The sequence below is a fragment of the Pholcus phalangioides genome, unplaced genomic scaffold (assembly GCF_987345545.1).
Source record: "Pholcus phalangioides strain wild (caught in Gottingen) unplaced genomic scaffold, Ppha-v1.0 ptg000041l_1, whole genome shotgun sequence".
NCBI lineage: Eukaryota > Metazoa > Arthropoda > Arachnida > Araneae > Pholcidae > Pholcus > Pholcus phalangioides.
Window position 1 is genome coordinate 1,612,824 of NW_028301627.1, and position 11,552 is coordinate 1,624,375.

Here is an 11,552-nt window from a genome sequence, read left to right on the forward strand (position 1 = left end):
GTAACAATTCCAGCTTGTGAACTACTTATACCACTACACTGTTATAATGTACCTTTTTAATATTCTTATAGGAAATTTCAAATGATTTGGTTCAGGCCTAGGTCTGTTATGTGGGTATATACATGGTTTTAATGTTTTCATGCTGCTTGAGTTATGCATGCTTCTTGTTCGAGAAGTGTTGTCATCTGCCTCTGTATTAGAAGTGATAATGGCAGATGCCTGAATTATCAGGTTAAACGTCTGCCATTTTATGTGGCAATATTTTTTTGAAACAAAAAGCTGTGAGCATTTGTGCCTCAAAATTTGGGAAACTACAGAATCCCAATTTTTCAACTGCAAATATGCTGTTTGTGGGTGGAGGGGGGTTTAATGTGGGACCTAGTGATATGATTCTATCATGGTGCCCACACACAGTAGCAAACCAAAATTTGTTAAACTTTATTGAATAGTTGCGATATATATATATTTTTTTCTATTGAAAATTTATGTAAATTTGTTGCCATGACCACATTTTTCAACGTTTCTCTCTCTAGTTATGTAAAAAAGATAATAGAAGATTCCAATTCCTCTGAAGACACCATTAAGCTTCTCAAGGTAAGACTCGTGTCTGGGTGCAGTTGTTCGCTAAGTGTCATTCTCTGTATGAGATTTGTCAGGAGTTTTACTTGCCAGTGATACTCTGTTGTTACATACAATGTATAAGATGGCATATATTATTTATTATACAGTGGCTCACTTGAGACGAAACCGGGTGTTACAAAGTATCAGTTAAAATTATTAATTAATTTTTTTTGTCTCAGTAAACCTGCAATATTCATACCTTTAACATTAATGTTGAAATTATTGTTTACTACAAATTGCTATGTTTATAAATATTGCATATTATGAAGTTTTCGACAAGAATGGAATGGAATTTTTTTCATAGGATCAAGTTCTACGAAATAAATTCTTCATATACAGACTGCTTCTGAAAGAGTACTACTGTGCAATTCCGAGAAAGGATATGGGTGTGTCAAGTCTGTGCCATCTATAGCTAGATGATGATCTCTAGGTGTAGATAGTGCTGGTTCTGTTTGTTTCTGGAACCTCAAGAAATGGGCAGGACTGAAGTTTCTTTTATGTCAGTCTCTCAGTCTTGTTGAATCCTAGGACTACAAAAATATCAGTAATAGTTTGATGGACCACTTATAGCAGTGATTCCTAAACTTTTGCCACCTGCAGCTTCCTTGCTTCAATCAACTTTTTCTAGCAGTTCATCAGAATAATGAGATAAATAAACATCTAATAAACAGAGTTGCTAACTGATATTGATTGTCCATAGTTTTTACAGATGGCTGCACTCAACTATGGACTATGGGAGTTTTTTTTAATTTCATCGATCTGTACCAAATAGCTATAGCCCCAGAGAACCTTAATAAGATAGTGTAGGTGCCTTAGCTATAGTATAGCAAACATTTGTGTACACATGTGGCAGAGCGGAAGAGTTTGAGAGAAGACAAACATATTGGGTCAGTGATCAAATTTATGTATCTCTTGCCATTAAGATTTTTGCGGCGCTACTGTTAGATTAAATTGAAAGGAATACAGTGACAAGCTCATGGTTCATGCTGATAGCAGAGCATGTCGATAAAGTGAATAACAAGCATCTAATATTAGGACTTTGAAAAGTATTTAAGTAATATGTGGGGAATCTACCCTCCGAAGGGGTCATGGTAATTTCAGCACTGGTCCCCACGTCTGACAAAAGTGTTCTAAATTTCTGAAATCACACACAAAACCAGCATTTTCAGGACCAATCAATAGAGAATTTAAATTAGTGAAGGCAAATTTTGAGTTCTGTGTTTTCGCCGCATTTATCTGCCTTATCTTGTGTGCCACCAAAACACGGAAAGTTATTGCTCCATTGAAGGGAAATGATGGAAAAGGAATGCAATGTGAACTTTACTGTGGTTCTGGCATTCGTAAGCAATGTTCCCTTGAATTTTTTTTTTTTTTTTTCCATATTCTACCTGCATTTGTCTGCTTCTGTGCATGGTAGGGCAAGCAATACATAGCAATAATGCAGTTTGTAATTTTGGACACCTTTTCATTGTGCGAAACTGTGTTTTGTGGAGAACATTTTACAGTAGGAGGTACCATAGGATAGGCGTAGTCTGACATGAGAAAAGCATTGAGATATTCATAGGGTTGCCAGGCATCCATATATACAACCCGCAGAGCGTGTGAAGGGAGGCATTGCATTGAATGTTAATAAATTACTGAGGGATTCTGAGACCTTGCAGAGTGTTGTGTGGAAAAGTGAGGTCACGTGGCCCGAGCCCTGGCAAGCATCCCCCCCCCCCCCCCTGCTAGATGTAGAAGGAGTAGTTGAAGGTCTGATTTGGCTTCCTGTATAACTCAATTATACAGGGCTTTTTAGCTCAACAGGGCTAAAACATGCTCTTAATAATAATTATTATACAGGATGTTTTAACTCAATGGGTTAAACATGCTCTTTACGCTAATATCTCAAGATTCCCACTTGTTAAGCCACAAACATTCAACACTTGCAATAAAAGCAATAAAATATAATAAATAAAAATAATGTAATAGTTATGATTGTACAAAGTCACATTATTCCTCTTTGGAATGGCACCAAACCTACAGAGAGTGTGAAATAATATAATGGATTATATAAAAAATTAAGATATGCAGTTGGCTGCAGCGACGTACTGAGTAAGTATATGCCACCATGCTGTGATTTAATTGTGCATACTGGGTATGTAGGGAAGGTGCATTGGGGTTAAGCGCATTACTCTTATTAAACTCAAGCATTCATTGTGTATTAGTTATAATAAATAATGGATGCTGTGAATGTTTTTTTAGGTTCCAGTGAGACTTTGGTGTATCCAGGTTTGGCTGCATCATTAAAACTATTTAAAACTTAGAATGCATTTTTCAGTAACTGATAGTTTTGATTTTGGAATTATAATTGCCACTTTCTTTTTATAAGCATAAAAGGATGACATAGAATGTGTACCCCTCTTCATCTTGAAAAACCTATAGTTAACTTCCAGTCGTAGTTAACAACCATAAAAAATAAACAATATTGTATTGTTATAACGAGAGTAGTTATGATGTTGCTATGAAAAAATTTGAAAATCATATACTTCGATCTCGTTGCATTATTACAATGTTATGGGCTTTGTTGTGCTGTTCTTTTTTTTAGTAATATAGTTGTGCAACTTTTTTGTCATTACCAAACAAAGATTGCTTATGCATCTGTGATTATACAGCTTTTAGGATAAAAAGGTTCTTTTTTAAGTTATTTCAATGATTTAATATAAGGTGGGGGTGCTTAACTCCTTTTATGCAAATGCACCTTAGAATTACCTTTTGGGTTAGATAAGACAATTGAACAACCGACATTATTTGAACCCAAAATTGCAAAAGAACCATGGCTACACGCGTTTCGGAACTATAGGAAGTTCCTTCATCAGTAGCAGAAACAAAAACATGAGAAAATAAAAATATCAAAAAGGTACTCCTTATAGTGCGGGATTACTCGCTGTTGTAGACAAGAGTCGAATTCAAAATGAACCAACAACAAGAGCAGAGGAGGACAGAAAAAAAAAATGGCAGCCAATCACAAACGAGAACGTGATAATGATGCTGATGGAGAAGAATAATTATTGTAGAAACTGTTGCCATATTTTTGAGAAGGGTAGTGTGCTAGTTATGTTGTTGACCAACTAATTTGTGTTTTTGTTGATGTGGAATGACTCAAAGAAATCCAAGTCAGACGCTGAGGGGTATTTTTGAATGATTTTGGCAGAAAAGAAGTCAAATTTATGGTCAAAGGACTAGCAGTGTTGGGCTATGGATGAGCGGTTAAAGTCTTGGTTGGTTACGTATCTTCTATGCTCATTTAAACGGTATTTGAGGCACATTTAGTTTGGTCTGTATATGTTAATCGACATTAGCATGAAATGCTGTAGATGCCCCAGTTGTTGAGTGGGTCAATGGGATCTTTTAGTTTAGAGAAGCAAAGTTTATTGATGGGGGTGAAAACCACAGAAAAATTGTATTTTCGAAGGATTTTAGCGATGTGTTGGTTGGTTTTTGGGAAGAAAGGTAAAATGATCAAGTTTTTGTGTTCAGGTTTAGGCTTGGTTGGTTGCGGAAGTATTTTTAATAAGTTTGCTGTGCAGATTATCAATGAGGGAGCTGCGGTGGCCACGATCTACTGCTATTGCTCTTATGATATTCAGTTCAGCATCAAGCAGTGTTGGTGAAAAGCAGATGTTAATGGCTTGCTTCACATATGTGTAGAATGAGGCATACTTTTGTGCTGGAGGATGCACAGAGAGGTTGTGAGGGGGGAGTAGAGAAAGTTTGTTCGTGGCGAGTGACCAATACGTCCAGGAATGCAATTTGGTTATTGTTTTCTTCCTCTATAGTGAATTGAATGCAGGGGTCAATGGAATTGAGGGTATTAAGAATATGGTCAATTTTAACGTTACGGTCGAGAAAGACAAAGCAATCATCAACATATCTGACGTAAAAAGGAAAACAAATTTCACTGAAGAGTTTGGTTTCAAAATAATGCATGTAAATGTCACTAAGTACAGGGCTGAGAGGATTTCCCATGGCAAAGCCTTCAGTTATGCGATAGAATTGTTCGTTGAAAGAGAACATATTTTGGTTGAGACAGACCTGAGTATAAGGTCTAACAGTTCAGAGATTTCAAATTGGGAAAAATGGAATTCGGTCAGTCTAGTCTCCAGATCTCGAAGGCGCCTTCTACGGGGACATTCGTGAAAATGTCCTTAGTTTATTACGTCGTATCGTGCCGCTTGCTGAACCTCTTGTCACCAAATTTGTCTCGTTGTGTGGATCTCTCCTGGGTTCTTTGCCGAGGACTTGAATATGATTAGACACTCACAGGAACGAGGATTCGAGAACAAATAATCGCCTTCATTTACACATGAAATAAAAGTAATGCTAAAACTACATCAGCCTTTTAAACATCTTCTCCATTCTAGTTTTACTGTCCGAGTCTACCCATATTCAAGTCCTCAGCAAAGAACCCCGGATAGATCCGTGCGACAGGACAAATTTGGTGACAAGAGGTTCGGCAAGTGACCTGCATCACGACGCTGCAAGGACTTGAATGGTGTAGACAAGAAGGATAGAGAAGGACGAGATGAGAGAACAGTTCAAGCAGATGATAGAGATGATGGCCCTTAATTTTTTTTTTTGTGATTGTTTTCACATTTCTAATTTTTCTTTTTCCCTCCCTCATAGTTCTGTTCCTGGGAGAACCCCCACTTCTCTTCGATTGTTTTGAACGAGCTGTTGTGGCAGGTTTCATATTCGTATACTTATGAGCTCAGACCTTACATGGACATGCTGTTACACATGCTACTTCTAGAAGATTCTTGGCAAAACCATAGGATACACAATGCCCTTAAAGGTAAATCCATATTTCGATTATTCAATGAGAGTGATCCCAGAAAGCCATTGTATATAAGGTTCTTCTTACATAGACATTTTTTAAACTGTCGTTTCAGGTATTCCAGATGATAGGGATGGTCTGTTTGATTGCATCCAGAGAAGCAAGAACCATCATCAGAAACGGGCGTACCAGTGCATCAAGTGCATGGTATCTCTATTTACGAACTGTCCAAATGCTTTGCATATGTTGCATGTAAACGGCGAGATGAAACGCAAGTGGACCAGTGCCATAGAGTGGCTGAACGATGAATTGGAACGGGTAAGTTTGCAACTTGTGCTTCACCAGTCATATTTTTGCTAAAGACATTAATAGTTTATGAGATTTTGCCACTGAATTTATGACACAGGTATGTTAGCTTAAGAGTTTGTTGCTTTACACTCATGATCATATTCTTTTGTCTTTTGTGCAGTTTCGTGTGGTAAACTCATCTCTCATGCTGTGCCATAGTTTTTGAGCTTGTAATGCAGTTGAAGTTTTTTTTTAATTATAACATTGAATATTTATTTGTGCTACAGTCTAATTTTGAGGTTGGAGAATAAACCTTGAAGATAGGGAAATATGCAGCTGGTTGGTTCACATAAATGATGTTTAAGGTATCGAAAGATTAAAATGAGAATTTATGTGTAGTCGGAATCATTTTGATATACTGTTGTCCATGTGTTTAGGAAGCTGAAGTAAAGAATGGTTCCTTGTTTTCAAAGAACCATTTTCGAGATTTTGAGAAGAGAGTGTCTTTGATAATTTTAAAATATCGGTTTAAATGGAAGTCAAACCTATCCTTTTGTTTTGCATGATGTTGTATGCCCTTTATTCGAAAGAAATGCATTTGCTCTCCTCTTGTCCTCTCAGGTTCACAGATAATGTGTGTGACCATTATCTTAATAAGAAAAAAGCATTTAGAGGATGGAAGAGGGAAATCTGCAATTTTTATTGTGAAAAAGGATGTTGAAGAAAGTGATTCGAAATAATAAAAATGAAGTTTAATGATTGGCAAATAATGTTGGCACTGACCCAAAGTCTTTTTTCAAGTATGTCAATAATGGGCGATAGTTGGCTGCTCTTCTAGGTTAGAGAGCAATGGAAGCATGAGTAGGGCATTTAGTGACCTTTTTGCATCATTTTTTTTTATTAGAGGAAAGTGATACGCACAAAGCTGGGGGTGATAAAGTCCTCCACAATATTCAATTGAGAGATGTGGAAACTTCTAAAAAATGTATGTGCTAACCAGATGAAATAATAAAGAACCAGACGATAATTGTCCCAGGTTCCTTAGGAGAAGATGCTAATGAATTGTTTTGGTACTAGTTGCATAGATTTATAGAAGCAGTGTTACTGAGGGTATCGTCCCATGGGACTAGAAGCTTGCTAGTGTGGTTTTGATATTTTAAAAAAAAAAGTTGTAGAACCACGACATCCAGTGAGTTTAACGAACTCCCTCTTGAAGAATTTGAAAATTATCGAAAGGCAATAGACAAGAATAATGGATACGGAAGGACTGGAAGTGGATAGACGAGAATAGTATAATGTCAGATAATAATCAGCATGGGTCCAGGAAGAAAAAGGCATGTGTAGTGTAATCAACCTCTCTTACTTCTATGATCATGTGACTAAGGCTTTGGGCTTAGTTTGTCCTGGACTGAAGTATGCTGTATGGTGGTTTCAGAGACTATACCTTTCAAAACACATAGATTTGGTCGCGTGGAGTGGGGGTGGGACTGCAGACAAGAGCTACGTGCATTCTTGTTGACACAGGGCTTGAGCTATGAAAAAATACCATTTTTAATATGTTTATATTGGCAGAACACAGATGTGGGGGAAGGGATATGATTTTTCAATAGGACGGACTGTGTGTTATTACTACATTATCAATCAAACCATGGCCTCCCTCAAGGGCGAAGCTGACAGGGCCCCAGACAATTCTCATCATTTTTTTTTCATGCTATAAATTAGCTGTGGAGGGGAGCCTGTGAAAAAGTCTGGCTTGGGGGGGGGGGGACATGCCAAAGGTCTCAAATTAGTGACCCTTCTCCAGGGTTTGGGGGGTCATTAGTCAACAAGGGGCTCACCAGTATTGATCGATAAGGGAGACCACCTGTGTATGCAAAACTCCAGGCTGTATTGCCACAGAATTTTTCTCTGATAGGGTTGGGAATGAATAGAATAGCTTATTCCTAGGTGTGATGAATTCTACGACATTTGACATGTCTGAAAATAAATCTGATAATCATAGTGAGAAGCTAACCATACTTAAATGAAGATAACCATTATATTGGTAGTTTGTTGTGGCATTTGTATTTCTCTATCCATGCATTGTAATTTTTTTTATCATCTACTATTAACACAGAGGCCTTACCCTACAAATGCTCAGTATGGCTATAATAACTGGTCACCTCCTGCTCAGTCAAATGAAACGTCTAACGGCTATTTCTTGGAGAGGTCTCACAGTGCAAAGATGACACTTGCCAAGGCATTTGAACTCTGTCCAGATGAGGTAGCGATAATTGTCATTTCCTTAAAAAAATTTTAAGTGTTTTGTTTTTTCTCCGAATAGACAATGACATCTACTCGTTCTGTTTAAACAGGAAATAGAAGACCAAGACATGTCTGAAGATGGAGAAAGCCCTCCACCCGAAGAGAAAGTGCAAGACTGGCAGAGAGACACCACGGCGAGTGTTCCTCAGCATCCTAGTCCGCCTCCTCCTGCCCCGGGTACAGGGAGTGCCATGTCCGTACCTTTTTCGTGCTCAAAAGTGAGACGTCGGCATCAATGTATGGACACTCCTAGCAGTTATTCCAAGAGGGAATTAAGGCTGGATATGTATGCGCAACAATGCAATATGACAGCAGCCGTATCAACGACAAACGCAGACAACGATCTGCCAAAAGAGCAGCAGCAGACAACAACACCCCAGTGTAAAAAGCCCACGTCTGAAGAAGTTGTGTCAACTGAAGTACATAGTGGCGGCGAAGAAGACAGTGTCGCGTTAAGTTTTGAAAAACTGCAGCTGAAACCGGCAGATAATGGCTATTTCACTCTGACTGTCGAACAGAAACAGGAAGAGCAGGACTTGTTGTATTTTGCCTCTGAAGTAGGCTCGTTACCCCCTTCATCTACGGAAGGAGTGAAGAATTCGGCTGATGTTAAGATTCCTTCTCCGAAAATGTCTCCAAAAATAACAAAAAACCAGAACAAAAATAACGACAGATTGCAATGAAGCAGAGAACTCATAGTTTGAAGAAAACAAAAAAGAAAATTTTTTTTTGCTACTGTGTGCTGCTCTCACGTGTGGCTCTCGTTGCGCTTCGTTCTCAGTGACCACCTCTTCGTTCGTTTATTATTATTATTTTTGGTAATACCGAGTGTTATATATTTTCTAATTTATGTATCGCCTTACTCCAAAAACGCATCTTCCTCTCTGTTAAACTTTGTTCCGCATCAGATTTTTCAAGCATCTGTATATGCGCTGATAGTAGATTATTATCTTAATTGATATCAGTACCTCGTATATATATTTTGAATATGCCATTCAAAAAAAAATAACAATTTTTCGGCTTAACTTGCAAACCAACTTATTTGTTAATTTTTTTGGTTTAAATGTAGTCTCGTGTATAAAATTTTGTTTGAGAGTGCAATGCGTGTTTTTTTTATATTGAACACTGATTTGAGGTTTCCATCAAATCGGAGCCATCCAATTCCCGATCCTTTTTTGATGTTTTTCCTTTCAGAAATATACGAGTGTGCTGGATCACTTTATTACGAAATATAAATTCTTTTGTACAGTTATTATATATATTAACACTATCTCAGCTGTGATAGGAACCGCCATTTTTTAGAGATGATGATGAATGCAGAGAGAGGTCGAGAATCGAAATACGAAGGAGGGAGGCACTTGTCGTGTGAGTGACAGAGAAAAATCGATCGGCCATTGCCTTTTTTTTTTGTCGGTAATTCTGAGAATTCAGTTCTCAGTGTTATCGAAAAAGTTTATTATTTTCGATTTTTTTCTCAGTGATATGTTATCCTTAAGTTGTTACTAAGAAGACATAATCAAGTTCCGGGCAAACATTTTTGACCGAAATTATGATGGGAAAAAAAACAATTTTCTGTAAAAACAAAAAGTAATTTTTGCTCTACATTTCAATAGAGAGGGAAGAGACTATGATTATCTTCCTCTCCATTTCAATTGCGTTTTCAAATGATTTGTTCCCCCCCCCCCCCATTCTTTTCAAATGAACAGAAGCGAAAGAAAAGCCTTTCAATTAAAAGCTCGTTGTTTCACGTACAGTCACTGACTTTTTTTTCTTCTTTCTTTTGCAGCATGTTTTAGCTTTGACGATATGCCGTAACATGTAATTTTCTAAAAAATGAATAAATAAAAGCTGAGTATTTATTCCTTCGAGTATCATTGGCAGTTTTTTTTTCAATGTGAATACCTTTGTGTTTTGGAGGTTCTCTCTTGAATATGATAAAAATTTTGGAACTGTCCAAAATGCGATTTCATTTCTACAGGATGGGCGTTAAATAAAAACGGCTTGCACAGTTAGCATCACTAGGTCACAGGAATTTTTTTAAGACAGGAAAAAACAAACTGAAAAAACAGCCAATAGATAGCGCTGATGTACACAAGTCAAAGAAAAGATACGCGAATAACGAACAGAATGCCTCCAAATCGTTTATTACAGCAGTATGTGTTCCACATGACCCAACCACCACGGGATAACTCACATTGCAGGCGAGTCACAAATCCAGCAACGGCGTAGTGCAGCAGGTCCAGATGTACACGACACCTCTCTGTGGATCGCATCTTTCTGTTCAGACAGATTGGATGGACCAGATTGATAGACCCACGATTTCAAATATCCCTATAACTAGAATAATACTAGAATACTACTTGTCAACTCAAGCCGGCCTTCGATTTGGAAAAGTGTCTCTGCAGAGAAGTCTGCCGGTGTCAAATCTGGGAACCTGCAATGCCTGCTTATGATTTTGTCTTCCCCCAAACATCTGTATCAGGAATGCCTTGACCGGAGTAGCAAGGTGACTAGTTGCTCTATTTTGCATAAACGTGATGGTAGAAGACGCATCTCTTTCACGCAAACATGGCACGACCTTCTTGTGCAGAAGCGTTAAATAATGTTGTGCATTAAAGTGGCAGTTTTCTACCCATTTACTGGGCACTGCATTTCAAAGAAGAAGGGTCCTATGATGAACAAACCTGTGAACCCACACCACACTGTCACTTTTGAGGAATGCAATGGTTTCTGCATGTGCTCACGTGGATTAGATGTCACCCAGATGCGACAGTTATGGGAATTAACATCGCCACGAAGCAAAAAATGAGCATCTGTCCACAAGATGTTGAAAACCCAGGTGGGATTCTGTTCAATTTCGGAGAACGCCCACTTCGTAAATGCTTCCCTCTGTACAGTATACGCTGGTAAAAATTCATGGCACGACTGCAATCTGTATGGGTACAGATCAAGGATTCTATGAAGAATATTGCATATCGAGGATAGTGGTGAGCCTAAGCATCTGGCAGCTTCACAAGCACTGCTTGTTCCTGCAGCTGATTAGGATGCACAGTTGTGTTTGACTGAAGTTGGTTTTCTGTGGTTTTCCAGCTTCGAGGTGTCAACTCAAGCCGGCCTTCGATTTGGAAAAGTCTCTCTGCAGAGAACAGGCAAACTTACAACACGATACTGACATAACATGCGAATACAATCATTTCCATCTTTACTTCAGAAAATTGAAGACAGATGGCAGCATCGACACTAAACAAGCACAACTCAACATAAATACGTTGGGGGGGGGGGCACACACACATACACTCAGAACTCACATTCCGGCATGTGGCGATTCATTAGAAATTCTGCAGAGTAATGTGTACGAGGTGCATGTACGATTAAGTAGTAGTAGTAGTAGCTGATTCAGACACTAACGCTTCCATTTTGGCTGCAACACGCGACGAACGTCCCTTCCTTAAACATGGTCGTCTGTCTCCTACACGATCTTCCAGCATTACAGTTTCCTCAAACCGCTGAACAAGCTTTATGA

The 11,552-nt window shown here is 38.3% G+C and overlaps 1 protein-coding gene across 2 annotated transcripts in view; it reads left to right on the top strand.

Annotated features, from left to right (window-relative positions):
• faf (ubiquitin carboxyl-terminal hydrolase-like faf) overlaps positions 1-9,888 on the top strand; it is a 189,568-nt gene extending 179,680 nt beyond the window's left edge. For both annotated transcript variants that reach the window (XM_089254411.1, XM_089254412.1), the window contains 5 exons: positions 534-594; positions 5,287-5,455; positions 5,553-5,755; positions 7,842-7,988; positions 8,080-9,888. In XM_089254411.1, coding sequence (XP_089110537.1) covers positions 534-594; positions 5,287-5,455; positions 5,553-5,755; positions 7,842-7,988; positions 8,080-8,712 — 1,213 coding nt within the window. In that variant the 3' untranslated portion in view covers positions 8,713-9,888. The remainder of the gene's footprint in view (positions 1-533; positions 595-5,286; positions 5,456-5,552; positions 5,756-7,841; positions 7,989-8,079) is intronic.
• The last annotated feature ends 1,664 nt before the right edge of the window (positions 9,889-11,552 follow it).